Below are 27543 nucleotides of genomic sequence, written 5' to 3' on the forward strand. Positions count from 1 at the left end.
ATGGAGGGTGTTTTTAGCTTCCAGAGAGTCTCTGGGGGGGATGGGGGAGATCATTTTTACCCTTCCCTGGCTACAGGGAAGCCTTTGGAGCCTAGGGCAGGCAAAACATGAGCCTACTGGGCCCACCAGAACTTGGGAAACAGGCTGTTTCCGGCCTCTAGAGAGCCTTGGGGGGTGGGGAAGCTGTTTCCACACTCCTCAGGCATTGAATTACAGGTGTTGGCACTTGTGCATGAACTATAGCACGCACATACACTCTTTCGGCACCTGAGGAAAAAACGGTTCGCCCGTGGTGCTTATCTCCATTTCAAGGTCATTGACCCAGTGAAATGGTACCTATTTATTTACTCCATTTATGTGCTTTCAATCAGCTAGGTTGGCAGAACCTAGGATGGAGACAGGAGCTTATGTTGTCTCTTGGGTCTCGAACCTGGGCTGCCATTTTTCAACCAAGGAGCCCAATGTCTTTACTGTTGACTCACCACGCTGTCCCATTGTTCTCCATGAAGCTTTTACAATTTTCCTTTGATGCTCATACATAATTGATAAACAATTAGAATCCTATAAAATATTCCAACTTTATCTTTCCCACAAGAGGTCGTAGAGCACATGCCTATACACATCTCAGGTGGTTTTAGAATGATAAAATCCAAATTTTATCAAGATTTAGAATCACCTATGAATTAATCTTACATACAAGTCAAGACTATGCATGCATTTAGCTTAGAATTCTTAGCTTTGACAATAGATTGCTACAGATGCCTTCCTGGGTTCACCTCTTTCTACATACTTTTTAAATTAGGCGAAGTGCTCATTATGTAACCTGGGTCGTCATTTTGTAATGCTGTGTACTTCTAGTATTATGGACATATGATAGAAAATTGGATTCTCTGTGAACTTCAGTGAAGCGATATACACATTTAAAAGTTAATTTTTGTATTTTTATTTTAACCGAGGGAAAATTTACCAAGGCAAATCTTTTGCTAAAAATCTTCCAAAGCACACCGGTCCTTTCTGTTCTGAATAACATTCTGTAAATGCTTCCTACAGATCTAAAAAGCAGCAACATACAATTAAAATCCAACATGTTTTGGAGTCAACAGAAGGAAGAATAATTCACAATAGCACTTAGAGCAGCAGTTGATTTCTGGAAATGGGTCAGGTCATAAGATTAGACCCCCACCTGTGTACTCCATACGCTAGGCAGAAGACAGAAAATAAACCACAAGTCAGCATTTTGAAAATTAAGTTTCTCTTAAACAGGACAAACAGAGATTAAAAATGTAAACAGAGACTAAGCAAGAGAATATTAAAAACTCTTGGACTAGATCAGGGTTCCTAAAACTCATCTAATAGGAGATGATCCAAGGGAGGGGTAGGAGGATAATTCTTCATGCTCTTCACACTTACCTCTGGTGGTTCAATAAAAGCCAGCCAATCAGAAGCATGAGTTGGCAGTAGCCCCATTGACTGACACTTGTAAACTGCCAAGGCCAATCCTAACAGGTTGCCAATTAAATATACCAGTCCCTGAAGAAGCTTCTGACTTGAGCTTTCAAGTAACTTGAAGGCTGTGAGGACAATAGAAAAGAAATTAAGCTACCACTGTGGACGTGAAATGCTAGAGAGCACACAGTCTGGCTGACAGTGCTGGAGAGAAAAACCTGATTGGGGCTGTGGCTGCCAATTGAATCATCTTTCCAGAAATTAGGTTAAGCAAGAGATTTGGGAATCTGTTATTAAAATTGGAGATTAAGCTGCTTTGCAAACTTCGTGCTTTGTCCTAAGGGCAACCCTGAAGCCAAGCACAAATCTGGATATGGATCTTAATCAGAGGGATCTCTCTGCCCCTAGCAATCCTCTTTTTCTTATAAGCCTCTAGAATAAATGTTCCAAATCCAGCTAGCAAATATTCCTCCTTCACATGTTCCTGACTGCCTTGGTTTATAATATAACATAATGCATTATTTACGTATTTGTACCATATGTAAACTGCCCACTCAACAGAGATCCTGTATTCCCATTTTAAAGAAGAGAAAGCACTTGCATGTATCCTGTTTGGAAAATTGTTCAAATTGTATTTTGAATCACATCAAGACAATTACATCCCCCCTCCCCACCCCCAAAAAATTGGAATAACAGTCCCACAAAGTAGAAAATGGACATGGGATAAAAGAAGGCTTTGGATGGTAATACAAAGAGACTTACTAGCAGAGACGGACATTAGTGCTTGGATGGGCCTCCAGGCCATCATACAGACCATCATAGTGGGGAAGATAGAGATTGTATTCCCTGCCATGTACATGATGAATAGGTTCATAGGGATTTGCTTCAAGGGACCAAGAGCAATATCCCAGCAGCGCTATAACATTTAAGGAGGAAAAAAATAGAATTCAATAAGCGAAGTCTATATAGTCTCAACATTAAGAAAACTAAAATCATGGCATCTGGCTCTCCCAATTCCTGGCAAATAGATGGGGAATAAATGGAGGTAGTGACAGATTTTATTTTCCTGGGCTCCAAGATCACCGCAGATGGGGACTGCGGTCAAGATATTAAGAGATGCTTACTTCTAGAGAGGAAAGCTATGGCAAATCTAGACAGCATAATAAAAAGCAGACATCACCTTGCCAACAAAAATGCATATAGTCAAGGCTATGTTTTCCCAGTTGCAATGTATGACTATGAAAGGTGGACCATAAGGAAGCCTGAGCGGCAAAGTATTGAGGCCTTTGGATAATGGTGCTGGAGAAGACTGCTGCAAGCCCCTTGGACTGCAGGTGATCAAACCAGTCCTAGAGGAGATCAACCATGATCGTTCTTTAGAAAGCCAGATCCTGAAGATGGAACTTAAATGCTTTGGCTATCTAATGAGAAGGAAGGACTCACTGAAGAAGAGTCTAATGCTGGAACATTGAGAGCAAAAGAAGGGGACAACAGAACGAGGTGGCTGAATGGAGTCACTGAAGCAATAGGCATGAGCTTAAATGGACTCCAGAGGATGATAGAGGACAGGAAGGCCTGGAGAAACGTTCTCCATGGAGTTGCGATGGGTCGGACATGACTTTGCAACTAGCAACAACATATAGTCTAGTTCCATATTTTGAACAGCTACAGCATTTTTTAAAATCAGTTCTTCCTCTCCAGGACATTACCTTTTCAACCAGTATGCGATCTGTCTCCTGAACACTTGTGTCCGGCACCTGCTTATCTGAATAGCCTATGGGGTAGAGAGTGTCCCCTTGGCTGCTGCCACGGTCACTTCGGCCTCTGGCAAAGAAAAGAAACCCCTCATCCAAATGCACATGCCCAACATTTAAGATTGCTTATGTAGAGAGACACAAGTCTCTTCCTAGGTACTTACCTACTACCACTGCCTGGACCACTCAATTCAATGGCCCATTTGAAACGTCTTCCACGATTGGTCACCAGTCCCCCTCCGGTGCTCATTGTTGCCTGTAAAAAGAGGTAATGCACACTCCAAATAAGATCCTCAATTAAATTTTAAGGAAGTGAGCAGCCTGACCCTTTTGACCATATGTCCCAGAATCCTGAAGAAATCACAAGCTCTTGCATCATTGCCTCCATTCAATTCAACAGGTATAACAACATCTCTAGCCAGAAGGCTAACATTGCAATGAAACCTTGGAACCAGGCCTAGGAAGCTCGATTTTATGATTACCAAATCATCCAAGCAGCTGTCAGTTCAAACAAACTCTTGTGTATAGCAGTATCACCAATATTTTCTCTAAACCAACAGGTAATCACCTTCCCCAGAATATCAAATTTGGAAGGGACCTTTGTGGTGTTTTAGTCCAACCCCATGCTCAGACAAGGAATCCTAGACCAGTGATGGCGAACCTTTTTTCCCTCAGGTGCCAAAAGTGCATGCAAACACTCGCACCTACACAAGTGTGAACACCCATTAAGGTCTGGAGAGGGTGAAAATTGCCTCCCCTGCCTCCCTGAGGCCCTCTGGAAGCCAGAAACAGCCCATTTCCCAACTTCTGATGGGCCTGGTAGGCCTATTTTTCACCCTCCCCAGAGACTTCCCTGGAGCCTGGGGTGGGTAAAAACGCCCTCCCCCATCTGCCCGGAGGCTCTCCGGAAGCTGAAAATGCCCTTCTAGAGCCTCAGTGGAAGCCGAAAATCAGCTGGCTAATGCGCACATGCATGCTGGAGCTGAGCTAGGACAACGGCTTGTGTGCTGGCAGATATGGCTCCGGCTGCCACCTATGGCACCCGTACCATAGGTTCGCCATCACTGCCCTAGACCATTTCAGACAAATGGTTGTCTGATATCTTCTTAAAAACCTCCAGAGTTGTAGCACCCACAATTTCTGGACAGAAGCCATTCTACTACATCCCCAATGTGGAGTGGGGGAGGCACCCCCTGAAGAGCAAATTATCACCCCATAACTAATTTTAAGAACATATAAGAGCCATGCTGAATCAGACCAAAGCCCATCAAGTCCAGCATTCTGTGTCACCAATTGTACATGGGGATCATGAGCAGAAAGAGAAGGCAAAACCCTCTCTTTCCCTTGACCCCCAACAAATGGTACTCAAGGAAATCCTGCCTGCCTCAACCAACATAGAGGCAGCACTTGGACATCCATTTCAATAACTACCGATACACTTGGCATCCATGAATCTGCCTAATCCTGCCCTGAAGCTATCCAGGCTGACAGCTGTCACGACCTCTTCTGGAAGTGAATTCCATAAACCAACGACCCTCTGGGTGAAGAAATATTTCCCTTGATTTGTCCTCACTTTCTTACCTATGAGCTTTAGGGAGTGCCCACTCGTACTAGTATTGTGTGTTAAAGAATTTTTCTCTATCCACCTTTTCTATCCCATGCATGATTTTATACACTTCGATCAAGTCACCCCTTAAATGCTGTCTTTCAATGCTGAAGAGACCAAGGCATTGCAACCTGGTTTCATAAGGGAGATAGTCCATTTCTTTGATCATTCTTGTTGCCTTTTTTTTGTACCTTTTCCAGTTCCATTACATCCTTCTTGAGGTGCAGTGACCAGAACTGTACACGGTATTCCAAGTGTAGTCTCACCATCGATTTGTAAAGAGGCAATACAATACTTATTGACTTATTTTCGATTCCCTTCTTAATCATGCCAAGCATGGAATTTTTTTTTTTACTGCTGCTGCACACTGGGTTGACATCTTCATTGAGCTGTCCACCAAAACCCCAAGATACCTTTCTTGGGTTGTCTCAAAAAGCTTGACCCCCATCAGTTGGTAGGTATAATTAGGGTTCTTTGCCCCGATATGCATAACTTTGCATTTGCTTAGGTTAAAATGCATTTGCCACTTTGTTGCCCACTCACTCAATTTCGAGAGATCCTTCTGGAGCTCCCGACAATCAGTTTCACTTTTCACTACCCAGAACAATTTAGTGTCATCAGCAAACTTTGCTACCTCACTATTTACTTCTACATCTAGATCAAAACTGAACCTTGGGGTACACCATTTCTCACTTCTTTCCATCCAAAGAATTATCCATTTATTGCCACCCTTTGCTTCCTACAACTTAGCCAGTTACCAATCCAGGGCAAAACCTGTCCTCTAATTCCATGGCTGAAGAGCTTTTTTAGGAGCCTTAGGTAAAGGGCTTTGTCAAAAGCCTTTTGAAAGTCAAGATATACAATATCAACTGGGTCCCTTTATCTATGTGTTTATTTACACCCTCAAAGAATTCTAACAAGTTAGTAAGACATGATTTGCCTTCGCAATTAAAAAAAACTTTATTATGATCCTGTAGTCCTGGAAATGCATGCCCATAAATCCCCCCCTCCAAACTGTGTATGGAATCTACAGCACCTAGGATCCCTACCCATTGTCACTGGTTGTCCTGGCTGGAAAGTCTGGAAGCTATAGTCCCTGAAGGCGCATGGAGATTCACTGTCATCCAGGTCACTGTTGTCCCAAAGGTGCTTTTTTTCAAAAAGCAACTGCACTTCACTTCTCATCCAATTCTTCAGCTCTGACTGGAAGGTAGGGAATGGAAGGATATATATACTCCTTGCAGACAGCTGGTCATTTGCATTCTTTTTAAAATGATTTTTAAAATTACTAGCTTGTCTGCAAGGAATATAAGTCCTTCCAATCCCCACTATCCAGTCAGAGCTGAAGAAGCTTCTTAGATGAGCAACAAAAGGTCTTCAAAGAAAAACCAGAAAGTCCAGTTGCCTCTTGGGGGGAAAAAATCATGTTTGGACCTTTGGTTAGTTGTAGTCCTTGAAAAGTGCCAAGCGGAGGAAGGCTGTGCGAGAGAGGCGGCAACTTCAGCCTTTTTGGGAGGCCTGATTTAAATCAGGAAGGACATTTCTCCCCTCGCTTCTAAATCACACCAAAGCCCTAACCCTAAAGCAAGGCCGGGAACCCTGGGAATTGTAGTCCACCCCCAAAGCCCCCGAAAAAAGCGCCAGATCTACACTCACTTTTCGCTTCAGCAGCTGTCTTCCTGCGTTTCGTCACTTCCTGTTTGGCTCCGGGCCACAAGGGCGACCTCTGATGACGTGACGAGCACGCTCCGTTTCCCCTCTCGCTTTCTTCCTATGGAGAAAAAATAATGAAGTCCGTTTCTGAATTGTTACGGTCACCTCTTCAGGGCTAAACTCTCCTGTGCTCCAACTTCTCCCGCTGAAAGAGCTTCGTCAGAGAGAATTAAAACGCGAGAGGGATACGGCTGTCTTCTCAGTTCATTTCCGGCTATGCTCTGCGGATTCTCCCGGAAGGCCGCTCTGTGCCTCACTTTCGTCTCCTCCCTCCTTCCCTCTCTCTCCCTCTCGCTCTCTCTCTCACTCGCACTCTCTCTCTTTGATTCGGAGGCTTCCTACGCATGCGTCCGGATTCGCTTTAAACCATGAGAGTCTTAATCGGTGAGTGGTGGTCGCTTTCGCTTTAAGAACCGACGGGCGCCCCTTTGCAAAGGGAGCAACGGCTGTTTTCTTTGCTACGGGGTGGCACTACCCCCCCCCCTATTTTTCACCCCTTAGCATTTGCAATTTGCAGTTCTTGGCTGGATTAGCGCCCCCTTGAACTGCGATTGACAGGAGGGATGGGTGCAAAGAGTGAACGTGAGATGCCTCTTTTGAGGAACCGGGCGAGGTGGTGGGTGGAAGGTCCATTCCGAGGAGTTGAAGGATTTGGTCTCCTTCATTTTCCTCTAGTGATTGCATGAGGACTTGGGGAAGTTCATGGTGACCTTCATTCAGTTTGGGACAGGTGCCCTCTCTCTTTCTCTCCCCAACCTGCTTCCTTGCTAGGGATGCTGCCTTCAGTAAGGTTGGGGTATGTATCTAGTAAAGGCGAGTGTGGGTTTCTTTCTTAATCGTTTTCTTTGCAGAAAAAAGACAGGAGCGCTCCACCAATAATGCTCCTTTTTTTATAATGTTGTGTCCTCTAGTCAGAGTTGGCTGCTAGCAACCACTTGGGTGAATCTCTGCATCTTTCTTGGCAGTGGTTTTTTTTTTCCATTTTTCACTCAAAATGTAAAACTCTTATCTTTTCTTTTATGTACGCTGAGAGCATATGCACCAAAACAAATTCCTTATGTGTCCAATCACACTTGGCCAATAAAATTCTATTCTATTCTCATAGTCACTCAAAATCACCCTTTTTACCTCCTTCCTAGAGCTGCCAGAAAGGGGTTAGTCCAAGACATGGACTTTGTGCTAAGGCAGATCTAGGATTTCTGATGTCTTTTTTTTGTAGCCTGATGTTTTAATACCAATACCACAAATTAGCTCTCTAATAACGCATTGCCTGACTTTGCCCTTCCTTCCTCTGAGAATCCAAATCTGTTAAAAATATCATTTTCTGCTTTTCTTTTCCTCTCAGGGAGGAATCAATCTCTCTCTGTCTCCTGTTGGTTAGTCCAATAAACCATAATACTGATTGGGATATGTGGAGGTGTGACAAAGAAAACCATGACTAGCTCTGTGACTTCAGATGTTACTGATACAGTTGTTTTAATTTTAGGAATGTCTATGGAGGTTCTCAGTCATTTACATTGTGATTGACCCAAAGATGCTTTGGCCAAATATGTCAGATGCTATGTTTATTTATATACATATGTATATTTATTTGGACGTTTCTATTGTTTTTATAGCTTTCCTTTAAAATTATTTTTTTAAATTAAAATATATTACAGTTAAATTTTAATTGTTGCAGATTTATTTGAATTATAAGCTGCCCACAGCCTTTGACTGAGATGGTTGACTATAGAAATTGAATTTCTTTCCCCAATAGAAGATTTCCTTTCCTTTTTTATTTTTTGGTGGAGGATGCAAACAATTTCTTCCAACTTTTTATTTGCTTTGTGTGTTCTTAAGGAAGCTGTTTGTGTTTATTGAATGGAATATTCAGATGTTAGGAAAGAGCCAATTTCCTTAATAATTCTAATGTTATCAGAGGCTTTAATGAACTACAATTAAACAAAATTTAAGGCTGTTTGGTGTAGTGGTGACACCAGAAATTTTCAGTTTCAATCTCACTTTTAGGTGTGAAAGCCAGCTGGGTGACTTTGGGCCAGTCCCTCTCTCTCAACCAATCCACCTCAAAAAGGGTTGTAACTGAGGAGAAAATTGGGAAAGGAAGGAGCATGAGATATGAGTCATCTATAAAAATAAAAATAAAATGGAATAAATTTAGTATAGTCACATTGATTTGAGGGAGGGGAATTTGAAAGGTTAGATTGGAATTTTCAGTATTAGCCAAGGAAACTTAAATGGTGCACCTTTTTCCAGCAGAACTTATAGCATAGAATCTTAGAGCATGGTGTCATGTCCTCCTCGAGAGGGAAGACCAACAGATGATAGAGAATGGGGCAGATTGGCTCCTGTTGGCTATGGAGGAAACTGTGGAAGGGCAAAGTCAGGGTGGGCAGAGCAGGAGAGAAGCAGAACAAGGGAGAGGGCATTAAGATAAAGATCAAGGCCCACCCCCTCCTCATCTTATGGCACAGCAGGAAGAACAGAGAAGAGAGCAATGCAGGTTGCGTGGCTTACAAGGGAGGAAAGGGCCCATCCTCTACTTCTGAATTCCATCCTCTATTTCTGAATATAATTTAGGTGGCGGGACTGGATTTATTGGCCGGAACGTAAGCCGGATGCTAAGGAGCCAAGGCCATGAAGTCACCCTTATTTCTCGTCAACCTGGAAAGAACCGGTTAACCTGGGTAAGGAGCAGGAGCTTAAAGCAGGCTAAAATTTAGAAGGATAATGCTTAAATGCATTCCGATTGGACAGTTGCAGTTTAATTTCTTCTGAAGTGACAAGGGAAGAAAGGTTTCTATAGAAGAAGAGGAAGTGACAAAAAAACCCTGAAGAATCTGTAGGAGCTTATGGGAGAAATTAGATGAATTAAGGCCAAAATGAAAATTTTAGAAAGTAAAACAGAAATGATGAACAAGGCCATGAAGAAAGACTTGGACATTTTGGTATTATTGGAATAGAGAGAAAATAATTTTTGAGTTTTAGAGCAATTCTCGAGAAGACCCCAGAGAAAAGACTCTTCAAGTTTTAATAAACTTGTTTGAATGAGATGAAGATGATATGGATGCAGAAATCGATAACGTTTATAGAATCCACATAATATTGGATTCTATAAATTTTCAATTTTAAAAAAATATACCAAAGGATATTCTTGGGCATGCTTTCAGGAGGACTAGAGCCCTGACAGCAAATAAACCAGCAGAATGGCTTATTTGGGAACTCATTTGTGGTCGATGGAGACAGCAAAGATAATTATACAGAATGCATGAGCCATTTGTGATTGAAAGGTATATAGGTAGTCCTCAACCTACCACAGTTCGTTTAGTAAATGTTCGAGTTACAACGGCATTGTAAATAGTGACTTATGGCCATTTTTAGGATCTTTTATGCCACTTGGAGCAGTGGCATGCGATCAAAATTCAGATGCTTGGCAACTGACTCATATTTATGATTGTTGCAGCGTCCCAGGATTATATGATCCCTTTTGCGACCTTCTGACAAGCAAAGCCAATGGGGAAGCCAAATTCAAAAAAACAGATGTGTTACTAACAACTGCAGTAATTCACTTAGCAACTATGGCAAGAAAGGTCATAAATGGAGCCAAAGTCACTTAACAGCTGTCTTGCTTAGCAACAGAAACTTTACGCTCAGTTTACGGTAATAAGTTGAGGACTACCCATAGATAATAATTAAGTCTCTAAAATAGTGTAGCGTGAGAATTGATTTATTATTATTTATTTATTATTATTTGTTAAATTTATATGCCGCCCCTCTTGGAAGACTCAAGATATAATAATCAAAATTAAAATTAAGAATTACATTTAAAAAAACTAAAAGACCTATTAACATGCGCACGTACCCATTCAAATAAATCCACTATACATTCATTGGCCAGGGTGTAGAATCTAATGACCCTAGGCTTGGCAGCATAGATGAGTCTGTAGAGTTGATTCCAGAGGGACGGCCCCCCCACAGAGAAGGCTCTTCCCCAGGTTCCGCCAAGTGACATTGTCTAGTTGACGGGACCAGTAGAAGGCTGACTCTGGAACCTAAGCAGTCGCTGGGATTCATGTGGCAGTCTCTGGATGGTAGAAATCACAAGGATTCTAAAGCAGCGATCCCCATTCTGTGAGCCGCAGCCCACTATTGGGCCATCAGCTAATCACTACAGGTCCACCGGAGTGGCTGGCCGTTGCACATGCCCATGTGCACAAGTCTCATTCAAGCTCCCGTGACCCCATTCACAAGCCTCATTGCAAGTGCCCATGGCCCCACTTGCATGAGCTTTGTTGCAGGAGCCCGCAGCCCCACTCACACCAGCCTCATCGCAGGAACTCATGTTCCCATTCGTACAAGCGCTGCCATGAACATCACAAGTGTGTGAGCACACATGCATACACACATTCTTGCCCCTCCTACGAAATCATCTCCTTTCCCCCCTTCCCCCTGCTACAGGCTGCCAACCCAGAAAGGTTGGGGACTTCTGCTCTAAAGAACATGTAAAATGACATGTAAAATAGATTATTGATTGCCTTTATCAATTAACATTTGTCAACCACTGGGGAGTTCTTTTAAATGTGAGGCTATTGATTTCTAACCTGAAAATCAGCTTAATACAACAACAAAAAATTGCATGCATGTTTTGGACAACTGAGATAATGTTTTCTGTCTAGTTTCTTTCGAGTTCTGCCCTGAGTATTAGAGGATAAAGTTGAAAGGAATACTTTTCAACCATACATAGAGTGTTAGCAAAAGTAATCATTCTATGACCCTAGAAGGATAAATTACCATATATTTTGGAGTATAAAATGCACTCCCCCCCCCCTCAAAAGAGGCTGAAAATTTGGGTACACGGTCTTAAGTTTTTTCAAAGCTTTTTTTTTTAGCCCAAACAAGGTGATAACAAACTTTCTGGCTCTTCCTGGCTTGCAAGCTTCTTTTCATTGTTACTCCTTCTGAAAAAGTTTTTTCCAGCTCTAAGTCTTCGCAGGCTTGTTTTCATTGGTACCCCCTGTGAAGAAGATTTCTTTTCAGCCCTAATCTGGGGATAAAAATGCTGAAACTGACCAGACTAAGGTCGCTAGGCAGATGAATACCTGATAGGTAGATTCCCCCCACCCCCCCTATTTTCCTTCCACAAAACTAACATGCATCTTATACTCTAGTGTGTCTTATACTCCTAAAAATACAGTACATATCATTTGTAGCAAAGGTTTGTTGATATGTGTAATGGTATGTGAGGACAACCTTGAGGGATGGAAAGAGATATTGCCTAGAAAACAACCAGGTAAGAAAGGCACTTAGGAAAGAACCATCTTAATGGATCAAACAGTTTTAAAAGTGTTGGCTAGAGATTTGTACCTTCAGACTTGCAAGATTCTATTAATAAATTCCCCTTTTATGATCTTGTAATCCCATAATTCAGGGGTAGAGTTGGGTGACCGTTTATAGCAGATATTTTTATCTAGGTTATCTGCTGCTATCAGGGCTTGAACTCTCAATCTTCTGAGTGGGAGGCAGGTGGGTTCACCACTAGGCCACAATGTTACTCACGTAGATGTACAGTAAAGTATAATTAGCTCATATAATTGTTTTTCCTGTCTGGTTTATCTGGGAAGTCTGTCACAGTACATTTGCTTATCAGATTTAGATTAGGTTTAGGATTTTTATTTTGTGCAAATGAGCAAAAGGGAAGCCTTTTTTCATATTTGAAAAGTTGTTCTGTCTATAATATTTTCTTCTTGTTCCTTCATCAATAATTGATTTGATGTTGCTGTATATTGCTAATACTGTTGTATATCCTGCAGCTTTTTCATCTGTCAATTGTAGGGAATATAGTAAAATGTGAAGAGAGAAAAAAAAACCCTGACAAATCCTGAGTTTGTGTTTTCATTTCTAGGAGGAACTCTCCCGTGTAGGCCTCCCTTCCTGTGAAGGAGTGGTCAACCTGGCTGGAGTAAATGTCCTCAATCCTCTTCAGAGGTAAGTCTCAATAATTTTGGACAAGGTCACTTGCAGGACATGAATATGGTTTCCTCACATTCACTGACTTTTTCCTCAGTTGTGCTTAGAAGTACACAAGTTAAGCAGAATTGACAAGTGCCTTTGCAAGAAGAAGTCTTGCCTCCAGAATTATTTTGTTGTATTTTGTTTTATAATTTCCATTCCTATTCCAATTCCAAGAAGTCTTGCTTTAAGAATAATTCTGTCCTGTCCCATCCCATCCTATCCTACTCCATTCCATCTCTTCTCTTCCCTTTCACTCCACTCCACTTGTTCTGTTCCGTTCTATTCTCTCTATATTCTATTCTATTTTCTATTTTCTTTTTTTCTGTTCAATTCTATTTTCTATTCTAGTTTCTATTCCACTCCATTTAGCCTATCCTATCCCATCCTATCCTATTCCCCTCCCCTCCATATATTCTATCCTATCCTATTCTCTCCTATCTCTAGTATGTATGATTGGTTTCTAAATTGGGGTTTTATAAATTAATTAAATATTAGATTTGTTACATTGTATCAATGTAACAAATCTACATTGCTGTGAGCCGCCCCGAGTCTGCGGAGAGGGGCGGCATACAAATCTGATAGATAGATAGATAGATAGATAGATAGATAGATAGATAGATAGATAGATAGATAGATAGATAGATAGATAGATAGATATCTCAACCCTACCCCATCCCACTCCATTCTATTTGATTCCACTCCACTCCTTCCCATCCCTATTCCTATCCCAACCAATCCCAATCCCTACACTAGGGAGGTGGGAATTCCTGAGCTCAGAGAAGAACTAGATTTTATTTGATTCAAAAGTTGAGAACGTTTATCCTAACTTTCTCTCATATTTCTTAACAACACCCCACTCTTTCAACTTAATTGTTAAAATTCAGTGACCATACGAGGAAGAGCTTTGCATGATTACAGTCAAAATTTGAGGTGCTGTGTGAAGCCCTGAGGCTTCAGGTGTGTGCATCCTCTTGATAGGGCATAGGCAGGTTTGTGTATTGAAAGTTTCTTGAAGACATTAATTCGGTATGGACAATTGGATCATGGAGAAGAACTTAAAAACCTAGGAAAACACGTGGAGCCTGGCTTCTGGAATTCCTTCCATTATCACCTGTGGTTTTAGCAAACATTATATAGGGACCATCGTTGGTGGAATGGTAACAGCATTCCGTGTGCCTTCAGCATTTAGTCATGCCGGCCACTTGACCACAGAATCGTCATCAGACAGCGCTGGGTTTTCGGATTAGAAACGGAGATGAGCACCGCCCCCTAGAGTCAGAAACGACTAGCACGTATGTGTCTGCTCATTTCTGCTTTCCTCTCTTGTTATATTTGCATTTGGATGCACAAGGTGGACTGCCTGTTGATTGTTCGGGCCACAGGCAAAGAAAAAAGGGAAGTTGGTAAAATGCAGCAGTCAAAAGTATTCTAAGCTGTTGTCCAGCTATGGTCTTACTGAGGGATGCACTAGAAAAGGGCTGTTCAAATTTGGCAAATCTAAGACTCATGGACATCAGCTCCCAGCATTTCTTAACCCAGTGTTTCCCAACCTTGGCAACTTGAAGATATCTGGACTTCAACTCCCAAAATTCCCCAGCCAGCATTCGCTGGCTGGGGAATTCTGGGAATTGAAGTCCAAATATCTTCAAGTTGCCAAGGTTGGGAAACACTGTCTTAACCGACCATGCTGACTGGAGAATTCTGGCAGTTGAAGTCCACAGATCTCAAAGTTTAGTTTGAAGACCTCTGTTCTTATTATGTATTTGTGGGAAGATTTTTTTTAAAAAATCTGTGGATCCTGACCTAGTGTGGCCGTTTTCAGATTTATTTTTTGATTGCCAATTTCTCCACCCCCACCCCCACCCCCCTCAGATTTAGCCTAGTTCTGCTTCCCTGCCTACAAAAATAATACCTAGGACCCAAAGTCCCATTTTCATAATTTCTTTTCAATATTTCGTTGAAAGGGGAAATATAAAATGAAACGGATCCTGTGTATTGCAAGGAGGATTCGCCCCACAAGCTGCACGTCATCACCTACTTAACCCTTCTGAACTGTTAGAGGATTCGTAATAGGATTAAAAGTTATTTGTCCTTAGTTAAGGTGCCTCTGTCCATCTTGATGGATTGTTATTTACTTGCAGGAAAGCAAAGGCGTTTCTTTCTTCCTGACATTCTACGCAGAGAGAACAAGCGAGTTCACGCAAGGCATTCAGACGGGTTTTGCTAGAAACATAGAGGTTGTTTTTTTATATGGATGGAACACTCAGCAGACTTTAAAGTTGTGAAAACAGGCAATGTTAGTGAAAGGATTAAAGTTAACTTTGAAAGACTGATGTCTTTGGGGGGGGCCTTCTGCAGGTGGAATGATGCCTTCCGTCAGGAGGTCATTTCCAGCCGAGTAGACACCACAAAGTCCTTGGCGAAAGCCATCAGAGATGCTGAACACCCACCTCAGGCCTGGGTCCTTGTCACCGGCATAGGTATTAATCACAGTCTTATAATGTAATTTTACTATCCCTCCTTTAGGTGTACGTAAATATTGAGTGTAAGCACAGGTAGTCCTCAACATACGACCATACCCAAGGGAGTCCAAAATTCCTGTCACTAAGGGAGACAATCCTTGAGTGAGCTTTGCCTTGCTTTGGTCACCTTTCTCACCACAGTTGTTAAGTGAATCGCTGCCATTGTTAAGTTAGTAGTGCAGTTGCTAGGTGAATCTCGCTTCCTCGTTGACTATGCTTGTCAGAAGGTCGTGACCCAGGGACACAGCAACCGTCATAAATATGAGTCAGTTGCCGAGCATCTCGAATCTGGATCATGTGACCATGGGGATGCCGCAACGGTCGTAAGTGTGAAAAACGTTCATAAGTCACTTTTTCCAGTGCCGTCGTAACTTCAAACGGTGGTGAAATGAACTGTAATAAGTCGAAGATTACCTGTAATAGGAAAAAGAGTTTTGGGAACTGAATTAATCCCTCAGCCTTGATGGAAACTACAGTACTTTTAAACTAATTTGTGTGAAGTACAGGTAGTCCTCAGCTTACTGCCACAGTTGAGCCCAAAATGTATGTGAGACGTTTTTCCCCACATTACAACCTTTCTTGCCACATTTGTTAAGCGAATTGCTGCAGTTGTTAAATTAATTAACATGCTTTCAAAGTAAATCTGGCTTTCCCCCTTGACTTTCCTTGTCAAGAAGGTCGCAAATAACGTAGGTTGCAACTGTCATAAATGTGAGTTAGTTGTCAAGCATCCATTGTAAATCACGTGACCCTGTGAAAGCTGGAATGGTCATATGTGTGAAAAACCAGTGCCGTTGTAACTTTGAACCAAGGGCGAAATGCTACCGTTTCAGGCCCATTCACCCGAACCAGTAATAAAAATGCTACTGGTTTGCCTGAACCAGTAGTTTGAAAATGGTTCAAAAAGGGAAAAGAGGATTCCAACAATCATCTGTGACAATTAATTTTACCATGTGATCGTCATAACCTTTAAAAAAAACTTTTTAAAAGCATTTTACTACAGGTTCTGGGGAATAGGTAGTAAAAATGCTTTAATTTTTTTTTAAAGAAAAGGTTTTGAGGATTGTGGGGCCCAGCTGATTGTCACAGCTGATTGTTGGAATTTTTTGAAATCTTTTCTTTAGCGTTTTTAACTAGCTAAAACACTTGCAGAATCAGTAAGGAAAAATGTTTTGAATTTCACCAGTTTTGAATAGTCACTAAGTGGATTGCTGTAAGTTGAGGACTACCTGTACTGACTACTGTTGGCAGCAATTTCGTTTATAGCAATAGCACTTAGATTTATATACCGCTTCATAGTACTTTACAGCCCTCGCTAAGCGGTTTACAGAGTCATACGTGATATATAGCAACTGACAAAATGTATGTATCTATACCAAGAATCATAAAACCAGTCAGAATGGATGTTATTGTGAAAGAGTACTGACAAGTTTTGTCAAGCTTGTCAACATTTACGATGTATGGACTTCAATTCCCAGAATTCCTCAGACAGCATGGCTGGATGAGGAATTCTGGATATTGAAGTCTATACCTTGAAATTGATATGGTTGACAAACACTGTACTAGGGTCTGCTTGAAATTGATGCATTTCTTTTCCCTTGGGGTTTAGGGCTAATTGGGGATTGGCGTAGCTTACAAAAGATGGCATCTGAGAGTGAAGAGTGCCATTGAGGTAGAAAAGCCAAAACTTTGCTAAAGTGATTTGAAGTAGATGGTGGCTCAGTGAATTCAGCCATTACAGTCATGATTTGGGCTGTGGGAGGTTCAGAACCTATCAACAGTGGTTTGTTGAATAAAAATGTGATTAAGCAAACAAGCTTTTAGTGTGTCAGGTGCATCAAAGGTATAGTGGCCTAGAGGTAGAGCTCTTGCTTCATAATCAGGAAGTTATGAGTTTGATTCTAGATAATGTCAGATATCTCTTTCTTTGGCCACAATGCATAATCATCTGCTGTGAACTCCGCACAGGTGTCAGGAAGGGCATCCGGTCAATAAACTCTCAGCTCCAAATCAGTCGACCTGATCCCAACCCAAAGCAAGGGATTGCAGGGTTGTTCAAAAAAAGTAGAATAATGTTGTTCTACAGATGTTCATGAACTCTGAGTCCCATATTCTGCATTTAAGGACCTCTCATTTTGGAGCTGTTACAAATTATAGACCTCCAATATCTGGAAGGTTAAAAGTTTCCAATCCGGGATTTAAAAAAGGAATAAGTATGAAACTTAACTGAATAATGATTAAGCCAAGATAATATTTTGCAAACCTGAACAAGAGCTAGTTTCTGTATTGAATTAACTAAGTAATAATTTTAGAAGCTTTTCTTGGGGAAAAAAATTCTTTTAAAAATTGATAGATATACAGTACTCCAAAGTTCAGTTCTAAAAGATGAGTTGTTGTCCCAAGAGCTATTATATATTTAATGAAGTGCAGTTCCATAATAAATCACTGTCTAAATTTCCTCCAGGATATTACCGGCCCAGCCACACCACCAAATACATTGAAGAAAGTCCCGGCGGTGACTTTGATTTCTTCTCTCGCTTGGTGACCTCTTGGGAGGAAGCAGCTAAAATTCCTAGTGAAGCCACTCGCCAAGTGATAGTGAGATCTGGTAAGACAAGACATGCAACGTGGAAACATTTAATTGTAGACTACAAATTCTAAACTTCTGTTTTGAAGACACTTTTTGTAGATCAAAGGCCCCCAACAGTGGTGGGTTCTACTTACATCCCTACCGGAAATGCACCATGTCAGAAGCTGCCTACTGTTTTGTACACATGTTCACCTATATCACATCAGGGAAATGACCCTCTGCTCATACACAGAAGCCTCTGCATATGTACAGATGGTTCTTTGCCAGCCACTTTCAAGAATGGCAACCAAAGGTTTGGGGGTATAGCCAGCCAGCCATTGCTGCTGGTTTGGCAAGCAGAGACAAATTTCCGCCACCAGTTCAGGCAAACTAGTCCGAAACAATAGCAACCCACCACTGGTTCCCAACCCTCGGTCCACTAACCAGCACTGGTCCGTGGCATGCCAACAACTGGGCCACAGAAACAAGTAAAACCTCATCCATGGTATGCAGGTAATCAGCAAAACCATGCCACCTCCAGTTCCTGGAAAAACATTTCTCCATGAAACCGGTCCCAGGTTCCCAAAAAGTTGGAGGAATGTTGTTGTAGACTACATCGAAATTAGGGCGTTTTTGATTCATTCATTGTGGCTTTTCATCATAAATGTTCTTGACTGTGTTACCCCTGATGAAGCAAGTGCACCCCTTTCCATTCATCACAGACACAACTGGAATAATGTGTGGTGTTGGAATCATGTACAGTTAGTCCTCGACTTAAAACAGTTTTCCTTTTTTTTTTAAAGTGACTATTCAAAATGAAAAACTGATGGAATTAGAGACAAATCATGGCAAGATGCAAAGGTCTCTGACTGGCTTTGCAGTCTTAGAAAAGTGCAATAGCATTCTGATTGGTGAATTTCCCCATCACTTCCAATCCTTAAGAGCATCCTTTTGTTACAACCTAGATGGGATCACATACAAGCCGGGGATATTGTCTTAGATCATCCTGGCCATGTGAACTGGATGAACTCATTGAAGGAGAATAATAATGAGTTACTCTTTTATAAAGAATAGTTAATACACAAACAAGTTTTATATTGAGAAGCTATACTATTTTTGTAAACTAACCCAGAATGTATTCAGTAACACAAAGTAGAATGACGTAGGATAATTCCCCCTGGAACACACTCAAGGCCAAGCCACTGGAATCACCCAGGGCGAAAATATTGGAGGACAAGATGAGATAGTTATGACTATGGAGAGAATGGTCATGCTGACCCTTTAGAATAGAATAATGTAGAAAATGACTTAACAGAATAAAGGGGGTGTGAAGCGGGGTTATTAGGTGTGGAGTGTGTTGAGTAGAAAGTATAAAATGTATGGATTGTAAAATGTGCTTTTGCTCTCCTTGTGTTCGATCCACTTTGGGAAGATGCTTATGGGTACTGCCTTTGCAAACAGGATTTCTTTTCAATAAACCTTTGCTTGTGGACCAGATCTATCCCTGTATTGTGAGTATTAGACAAATGGAAAACATATCATACATCGTGTAGCCATGGGGCCCGCTTAAGCTAAAACAACACTGAAAAAATTTACTTAGGGCCATGGGCAGGCCACCATTCCCAGTGTTACTGAAATGGGCCAGGAGCGTGTGCATGCCCCTGGCGCGGGATTCAGCTTCTGCACATGCACACAAACTGAATCTTGCGCAAGGATGCATGTGTGTGTGATTTCCAGGGTTTTTTGTGCATGCGAAGAAGCAAAAAGGCCCAGAAATAGGCCAAAATAAGGTAAGTGACTGCCACCACTTGCCCCGTCGCTAATGGCGGTTCCATCCCACCATGAGCGGCAGCTCAGCCGCAAGCGGCCTGCCCACCACCCACTCTGCCTCCCCACTATGCCAGGAGCGGGCCACCTGGCCCTTGCCTTGCTCCAGCGCGTGACCTACTGCCATGGCACGGGGAGCAGGCCGGGTGGCCCTAAGCTCTTTCCGCATGGCCTGCTCCTTGCTCTCCCGCACCGCAGCTATCTCTCCGGCAGAGCGGGAGAGCAGAGAGCAGGCCACACGGCCAGAGCTCAGTCTCGGCGCTTTTGCTGCTGGCACATTTATACCTCTAGGGTTATTTTACAGTACTGTACATATATTGGCTAATATTTATGCTTATTTACAATGTTTACCTCTTTCTACTGTCATAATCAATACATCTCTAAGAATCTTGATTATAACACCACTATAGGCTTCCTGGGAAGCCTAATGTAAAATCTAACTCTGTAATTATATCGCTGTTTCCTTTAAGGTGCTGTCCTGGGCAAGGATGGTGGCGCTATTAGCCAAATGATATGGCCTTTCCGCCTTGGACTGGGAGGCCCCATCGCTTCGGGACACCAGCATTTCCCGTGGATTCATGTCGCCGACTTGGCAGGAATTGTGACCCACGCCCTGCAGAAAGAGGGCCTTAGGGGCATTTTAAATGGTGTGGCTCCGTCCGCCGTGGACACCACCAGTGAGGACTTTGCCCGAGCAATGGGTTCGGTGCTGAAACGTCCCGCGTTCTTGCCCCTGCCTGGTTTTGTAGTGAAAGCCGTTTTTGGCTCTGAGCGAAGCACCATGCTGCTCGATGGGCAGCGGGTTATCCCCAAGAGAACTATCGAGAGCGGCTACATCTTTGCATTTCCTGATCTTTCCTCTGCTCTCCAGGATATTTTAGATTGACCTGAGAAGGCGTGAGGCTGCATGTCAACATGTCTCTGTTTTGTCTAATACTTGCTGGGTAGGCGCAACGCTCAGTCTTGTAAGTAGGTTGGCTTGTAATTCTGTAGGTTGTTTTGAGTACTGGAGTTTCCAAGTGGGGAAGTTGCTCTTTCAAAAAAGATTGGCTTGTTCCCGAAGAATAAAATCAACCTCATGGTGGAAAGGGAGAAGAAGAGTAGTTTATGGTGGTTCCTTTCGTGGATGGTAGATTTATTATCTTTTTTTCTAGAAATTCTCTTACCGCAACTTACCGAGGATCGGGATGGGCAGCAAAATGTTATAGTATCTGTGAAACAACACATTGGTCTTTGAATGGAGAATATACCAGAGGTGGATTCCCATGTTGGGTGAATTTTTGAATGTATTTATTTGGGGGGGAGGGGCTAGAGGTCAAGATGCTGGGCTTGTCATCCAGAAGGAGACATGGAAAGAGAAAACAAGGATGTGATGGTACCAAAGGTGCTTTTTTTTTTAAAAAAAAAAAATCAACTAGAATTCGTTTTTCTTGAAGACGTTTCACTTTTCACCTAAGAAGCTTCTTTGGTTCTTTTTTTAATTGAATTTTTGGAAACAAAAAACATAAACAAACACATACAAAAAGTAGACACATCATACAATACATACAAGCAGTGTACGGAAACTTGTGCATTTTGAGATAAAGTTGTTTTTACATTGCCTTTTCTACATTGCTTCTTCAGTTCTGAATGAATGGTTGAAGATGAGGAGCTTATATTCCTTGCAATCATCTGGTCATTTGTGCTCTTTCTGATGATTCTTTGAGACAGCATGGTGGTTTATCTGTAACCTCAGGGTCACTTGAATAGTAGAAATGGGTGTAGAACAAGACTGTCCCGTGAACCAGATGCGTCATGTGCTGGCCATGCCCATGCCCGGTTTAGCGAAGGGGGAAAAATCGTGATACACCACATGACACCACAAGTTTGACACCTCTGGTGTAGAACCTTCTTGGGACTGCTGAAAGGACTATGTTATAAACAGGAGATAGATGGTGTGATATCTTTTGAAGATGGCAAAGTCTGCACAGAGACGACGGCTGGTTTGAAAGAGGGGTCACAGACCATCTACCTTAAGATTGAACATCCCTCTCTCAACCGAGGGAGAGGATACAACATCATCTGTCCCCTGTTTACAACACAGTCCTTTCAGAAGTTCCGAGAAGGTTCCACATCCATTTGCACGATTCAGGTGACCCTGAGGGCACAGATAAACTTCCAGGTTGGCCTCAATGACTCTCAGAAAGAGCCCTAAGAACCAGATGAGTGCAAGGAACAAAAACCCTCTACCATTTAGTCAGAACAGAAGAAACTTCTTGGAGGAGATGCAAAACTTCTTCAAGGAAAAAGAAAGTACAGTTGCCATCTGGAAAAAAATAGCACCTTTGGGACAGGCATGGGCTGGATGACTGAGAATCTCCATAGACAAGGATGCCGAAGGGGGTTTGCCAGAGGGGGAACTGGCAGGACATCCTTCATCCCATGAGCTTCCTTGGGCTCAGTAATTTCTCAGCCTTTCTTTCCCCAAGGCCACAGGCCTACTCTTGACTTAGGCTCTCTTCTACCCCAGTGTTTGAATTAGCCCAATGTGTGAGGCCGTTGTGCAGATTGCTTGCTTTTTTCGCTTTGTGGAATTTTTCAGTAAACCATGGTTAAGCAAAATCAAATCTCCTGTCTTGTCTCTTGATGTCCTTGTGTGCTCAAGATGTCCTGAATGCATTTATCTGGTTTATTATGTTAAGGCTCCTTGTGGACATATCCATGTAGTTTTCTTAGCAGTGCTAAAGAGACAGAATATATTTATTCATTGAAATGCTTTCTGGGGTGATTTTGGATGGTCCGGCCTGCAACTAAAAGGAAGCTTCTGAGCTCTCAGATCCAGATCAAGGTAACAATACCATGTTTCCCCAAAAATAAGAATTTGTATTATATTTTTTGTGAACCTTGAAATAAGCACTTGGCCTTATTGCCATGCACTCAAAAGCCCGATTGGGCTTATTATCAGGGGATGTCTTTTGGGGAAACAGAGTAGCAATAACATTTAGACTTATATACCGCTTTACAGTGCTTTTACAGCACTCTCAAGTGGTTTGCAGAATCAGCATCTTGCTCCTAACAATTTTGGGTATTCGTTTTACCCACCTTGGAAGGCTGAGGCAACCTTGAGCCCAGGTGAGATTCAAACTGACAAATTGCAGGCAGACGGCAGAGAGCAGAAGTAGCCTGCAGTACTGCATTCTAGCCACTGCGCCACCAGAGCTCATCCAATTTCTGCCACCTTTAGTTAAAAACAATGTAATTATCCATAACGGTGCTGCAAAATAAGAAAGTTTTGGAAACTGTTGCATTCACTTGGAGAGAGTGGGATGTGAAGTCACAGCTTCTGAACAACTTGACTTGAAGAAGTTGTGAAGTCGATCGGCAGATTTAAACAGCCCGCCGAACTCGATCGGCAGGGTTTTTTTAAAAAAAATAATCTAAAATTGTAAATACTGTATTGAAATACTGTATCTAAAATAAATACTGTGTGGGAAGGGTTTATAAACACTTAAAACAATGAAAACTTACCAAACAATTACAATATAAATACTTAAATAAGTTCTATCAGTCGATAAATTCCCCATCGCGGATTTCACCTATCACGGCCAGGTCTGGAACGTAACACCAGCAATAGGTGAGGGACTACTGTATATTTATTTTCTAACATCTCGAAGGAAAGGTAGTACTCAGCTTACGACCACAATTAGGCCCCAAATTTATGTTGCTAAGTAAAACATTGGTTTGGCTTCGCTCCATTTTACGACCTTCCTTGCCACCCTTGTTAAGGTTCTATAGTGCAGGTAGTCTGCAATTTTGTTAAGTGAGTTTGTCCCATTTTACGAACTTCCCTGCCACAATTGTTAAGTGAATCACTGCCATTGATAAGGTAGTTAACCCGATTGTTAAATGAAACTGGCTTCCCCATTGACTTTGCTCATCAGAGGGTTGCAAGAAGGGATCACATGATCCCAGGACAGTGTAAATGTCATAAATCAGAGTCAGTTGTAAGCATCCAGATATAAATCATGTGACTATGGAGATGCTGCAATGGTCTTAAGTGCAAGAATGGTCATAGGTCACATTTTTCAGAGCTGTTGTAACTTTGAATGGCCACTAAATGAACTGATGTAAGTCGAGGACTGCCTGTGTAAACAAAAAGATCAAAACTAATTATTATGTGCTATGTAATCAGTGTTGATGCTCAGCAGTTGTATACTGGTAGTCCTCAAAATATGACAGTTCATTTAGTGATCAACACTGGGAGGGGAAAGACTTACTGTTGATTTTTCTTACTAACAACCATTGCAGCCTCCCTGCAAAATTCAGATGCTTGGTCAACCGACTTATATCTTATTTTTTGGAGTATAAGATGCACCAGAGTAGAAGATAGACCTTAGTTTTGGGGGAGGAAAATAGGGGGGGAAATCTGCCTACCAGGAATTTATCTGGTATTTATCCTTAGTCTCTTCAGTTTCAGCACATTATTTTATCCCCTGGTTAGGGCTTTAAAAAAAACCTTTTTTGGAGCAACTAGCAATGAAAGCCTGCAAAGACTTAGGGCTGGAAAAAATCTTCTTTGGAGAGGGAAGCTTTAAAAAAGGAGCCAGGAAGATTGTTAGCACTTTGTTAGCGCTGGGAAAAACATTCTTTGGAGGGAGTAACCATGAAAAATCCTGCAAGCTTCTTTAGGGCTTATTGCCTTCTACAATCCTCTGCCAATGAAAATAGAGCTTGGGAGGGCAGCACGTAGCCCTCCTGAGCTCTGTTTTCACTGGCAGGAGCACTGCGGACCAGTCCTTCATTGTTTCTAGGTTGGTCCTGCGGGCCAGATCTAAGCACCACACAGGATGGATCTGACCTCTGGGCCTTGAGATTGACATTCCTGATCTAGAAGAAAGGAAGTCTTGAGTGGGAGTGATTGCTTTGGCTATGGGTTCCATCAAGCAACTTTTCTTTCACCTTGGGTTGGGACAAGGGTAGGCAAACTTGGCTCTTGTATGACTTGTGGACTTCAACTCGCAGAATTCCTGAGCCAATCATGCTGGTTCAGGAATTCTGGGAGTTGAAGTCCACATGTCACGGGCAAGCCAACTTTGCCTGCCGCTGGGTTGGGAGGACCCAAAACAATTACAGGTGGACATGACAGCAATTTCAAGTCAACGGTTGTTTCGCTTTACTCTTAATTCCACTTGGTGGGAGGGAGGCTTAGAAATGGTGGCAGATCCATGGGGAAGAAGAACTAAAAAACCTGGGATATAGCCGATATTAGGGAAAAGGACTAGCAAAACTGCAGTTGCAGAAGGGAGCACTCCAAAGCCTAAGGCAGGTTGTAGAGACCCATGGAGGGTCAGTAGGAAAGTTGGATGGGGTAGCAAGAAAACTCTAAGCATTTCCTTCCTCCCTTCCTTCCTTCCTTCCTTCCTTCCTTCCATCCTTCCTTCCTCCCAACTTCCTTCTTATATAATGCTCCTGTTCCCCCTTCTACTTTCCTTTTCCCTCTTCCTCTTCCCTCCCTTTCCGATCTTCCGATCTTCCTTCCTTCCTTCTCTCCTTCCCCCCTTTCTCTCTCTCCCCTCTTGTCTTCCTTCCTTCCTTCCTCACCCTCCTGTCCTCCTTCCTTCCTTCCTTTCTTCTTTCATTCCTTCCCTCCCTCCCTCCACCTATGCACCCACCCACTTATTTCAAAGCAGTACCTGGACAGCATCTGATACTAGTACTGTATTTTGTGTGCAAAGGGTAGCCGAGCACTTAAATCAAGGTGCACAAAACTGGATTGCCCAAGGCCACCTCTGGGCTGCAAAGTCTTTTGGGGTGACCCCTGAAAATTTCCCGATTTCTCAACACAGCAGGAGGAAGTGCTGAAATAAAGAAGAATCCCCTTTGAGCAACATTTAATTCGCTGAACGGAAACAAAACATCAGAATTCGGAAAATACTGTTCTCCTTTAAAAACTGGTATAGCAGGGGAGAGCATTTTTCTCCTCTTACAGTCCTTTAGCTTTTGTGTAAAGGAATAAGAAAGAACTGAAAGGTATGTTAGCTATCTTGTTCTACGTTTTTTCCTTACACTCATTAACCTTTGTCTCTTCCCTTTCTTAACCAATAGGGAAAATATTTGCCTTAGAGAACATGGATAATGGTTGGTTCAATAAAGTCTTATACGATTGCAACGTGGAAAGAATCACCACTGACTACACTTTAGATTTCTAAACAAACACACCTTGAATTGTCCCAAGGGTGCTTTTTCAAGAGGCAATTTCTTCAGTTTCTTGGATGAGAAGCGAAACATCTTCAAAGAAAAAATATAAAGTCCAGTTGCCTCTTGAAAAAATCAGACAACCTTTGGGACAACCAGGGCCTGGATAGCTGAGCATCTCCATAGAGATTCAACAAACACATTTTTTTCAATTTCAAAGCACTTAATTTTTATTTTTCTTTATGATTCTGTGCCACAAGTGGGAGACAAAAACTAAACTTTCAATCTACAGAAAAAGTTGTACAGCTAATCCTTATCTTATGACCATAATAAGTGAGATGTCTATTGATTTTTGGCTCTTTTTATGACCTTTCACACCACAGTTGTTAAGTGAATCACCGCAGTTTTTAAGTTAGCAACCTGGTTGGTAAGTGAATCTGGCTCCCCCTGGGCGGAGGTTGCAAAAGAGGATCCGCATGACTCTTGGGACACTGCAACAGTCATAAATATGAGTCAGTTGCCAATGTGACTGTAGGGATACTTCAAAAAGGTGTTAAGTGTGAAAAATGGTCATAAGTCACTTTTTTCAAGGCGGTTATAAATGGTCACTAAATGAACAGTTGTAAGTCAAGGACGATCTATTAGAAGGATCAAAAGAATATTACTAAAAATAATAATTGCAAAAAGTGATAACATGATCCCAGTATTTATTACAACTGTCATAAAACCATGCCAGTTGCAAAGTGTGATTGTGTGAGTGTGGGGATACTAAAATGGTCATAAGTGTGGAAAAACAGGTTTTTTTCCAGTGCCCTTATGATTTCAGACTGTCACTAAATGAATGGTTATAAAGTAAAGATCTACCTGTACAGTGCTGAATGGGAAAATGTTAAGAGGTCCTGGGTAAGGTTATTGATTTCTTGCGTCTCAATTTTTTAAAGTGAAATTTCCTCAGATTGCTCTAGGACTGTACAGTAAAAATCATTTATTTCTGGAAAAGAAAGATGAACACGTCAAAATGGGGTGGGGTGCAGGTGCGGGTTTGGAAATCACAGTTGCTGATTTTTGGAATGAAATTCCCACTTTTGATCATTTAGTACTTGAGTACCATTTCATCATTCCAGGGTTTGAGGGGCTGCCACAAAGAAGAGAGGGACAACTTACTTTCCAAAGCATGAGAAGAAATCATGGATGAAAACTAATCAAGAGAAGCAATCTGGAATTAAGTAGAACAGTGATGACAATTACTGTATTTTTCAGACTATAAGACAAACCGAAATTTTGAAGAGGAAAACAACAAAAAATGGCATTTGGCTTCCATGTGCCCCATTTCTAGGCCTTTTCAAGGTTTTTTGCAGTCTGTTTTCAAGGCTTTTACTGGTCCGTTTTTGAGGCATTTTCAGCTTGTTTTCAGGCTGGTTTTGCCCCAAAAAGCCTAAAAAGAGCCCCAAAATAGCCTAAAATATGGCCTGAAAAAAGCCTCAAAATTGGGCCCAAAAGCTCCCAAAATTGGCCATAAAAGCCTCCTAAAAGGGCCCGAAAAAAAAGCCTCGTAAATGGCCCAGAAAGGCATGAAAAGAGAGCATACAGATGCCAAAAAAACTACCAGCGGGTGGGCAGGGGTTCAGCTTTGGTAATATTCGGTCTACAAGATGTACAGACATTTTCACCCACTTTTGGGAGACAATAACTGTCTTCTGGAGGGTGTGGGGGAGTCATTTTCGCTTTCTCCAGCCTTCAGGAAAGCCTCCTGAAGCCTGGGGAAGGTGAAAAACCGCACAAGGGGCCTATCAAAAGTTCAGAAATGAACTTCTAATAGGCCCATTGAATAGAATAAGAATAAAATTAGAATAGAATAGAATAGAATTCTTTATTGGCCAAGGAATTTGTCTTTGGTGCATATGCTCTCAGCGTACATAAAAG

At 42.0% G+C, this 27543-nt stretch overlaps 2 protein-coding genes across 6 annotated transcripts; one reads left to right on the forward strand and one right to left on the reverse strand.

Moving 5' to 3' along the window:
- Positions 1 to 919: 919 nt before the first annotated feature.
- Positions 920 to 6840, reverse strand: EMC4 (ER membrane protein complex subunit 4). 3 transcript variants are annotated; one of them, XM_070727134.1, is made up of 6 exons: positions 6463 to 6840; positions 3365 to 3456; positions 3156 to 3270; positions 2209 to 2362; positions 1411 to 1571; positions 920 to 1199 (listed from the first exon to the last, which is right to left on the reverse strand). In XM_070727134.1, exons 2-6 carry the CDS (start codon positions 3448 to 3450, stop codon positions 1164 to 1166), a joined length of 552 nt encoding a protein of 183 aa, XP_070583235.1. In that variant the 5' UTR covers positions 3451 to 3456; positions 6463 to 6840; the 3' UTR covers positions 920 to 1163. The 3 variants fall into 3 exon arrangements, with proteins under 3 accessions (XP_070583235.1, XP_070583237.1, XP_070583238.1); XM_070727136.1 differs by lacking the exon at positions 6463 to 6840 and adding an exon at positions 5856 to 6436; XM_070727137.1 differs by lacking the exon at positions 3156 to 3270 and having other exon boundaries at positions 6463 to 6731.
- On the forward strand, positions 6535 to 22052 carry SDR39U1 (short chain dehydrogenase/reductase family 39U member 1). Of its 3 annotated transcripts, XM_070727131.1 has the most exons (6): positions 6800 to 6903; positions 9097 to 9203; positions 12419 to 12501; positions 14887 to 15008; positions 17515 to 17658; positions 19917 to 22052. In XM_070727131.1, the coding sequence occupies exons 1-6, from the start codon at positions 6888 to 6890 to the stop codon at positions 20330 to 20332; spliced, it is 888 nt and encodes a 295-aa protein (XP_070583232.1). In that variant the 5' UTR covers positions 6800 to 6887; the 3' UTR covers positions 20333 to 22052. The 3 variants fall into 3 exon arrangements, with proteins under 3 accessions (XP_070583234.1, XP_070583232.1, XP_070583233.1); XM_070727133.1 differs by lacking the exons at positions 9097 to 9203; positions 14887 to 15008 and having other exon boundaries at positions 6535 to 6903; XM_070727132.1 differs by lacking the exons at positions 6800 to 6903; positions 14887 to 15008.
- Positions 22053 to 27543: the final 5491 nt, after the last annotated feature.

The sequence above is a fragment of the Erythrolamprus reginae genome, chromosome Z (genome assembly GCF_031021105.1).
Source record: "Erythrolamprus reginae isolate rEryReg1 chromosome Z, rEryReg1.hap1, whole genome shotgun sequence".
Classification (NCBI taxonomy): Eukaryota; Metazoa; Chordata; class Lepidosauria; order Squamata; family Dipsadidae; genus Erythrolamprus; species Erythrolamprus reginae.

Bases quoted from the DNA above. Each gene is read 5' to 3' on its own strand.
- EMC4 (XM_070727134.1), bottom strand. From the start codon at position 3,450: ATGAGCACCGGAGGGGGACTGGTGACCAATCGTGGAAGACGTTTCAAA. The intron at 3,271-3,364 runs GTAAGTACCTAG...TTTCTTTGCCAG, and splicing joins GGTCCAGGCAGTGGTAGTAG to AGGCCGAAGTGACCGTGGCA. The intron at 2,363-3,155 runs GTAATGTCCTGG...TAAATGTTATAG, and splicing joins ATCGCATACTGGTTGAAAAG to CGCTGCTGGGATATTGCTCT.
- SDR39U1 (XM_070727131.1), top strand. The intron at 9,204-12,418 runs GTAAGGAGCAGG...TTTCATTTCTAG, and splicing joins GAAAGAACCGGTTAACCTGG to GAGGAACTCTCCCGTGTAGG. The intron at 17,659-19,916 runs GTAAGACAAGAC...GTTTCCTTTAAG, and splicing joins CCAAGTGATAGTGAGATCTG to GTGCTGTCCTGGGCAAGGAT.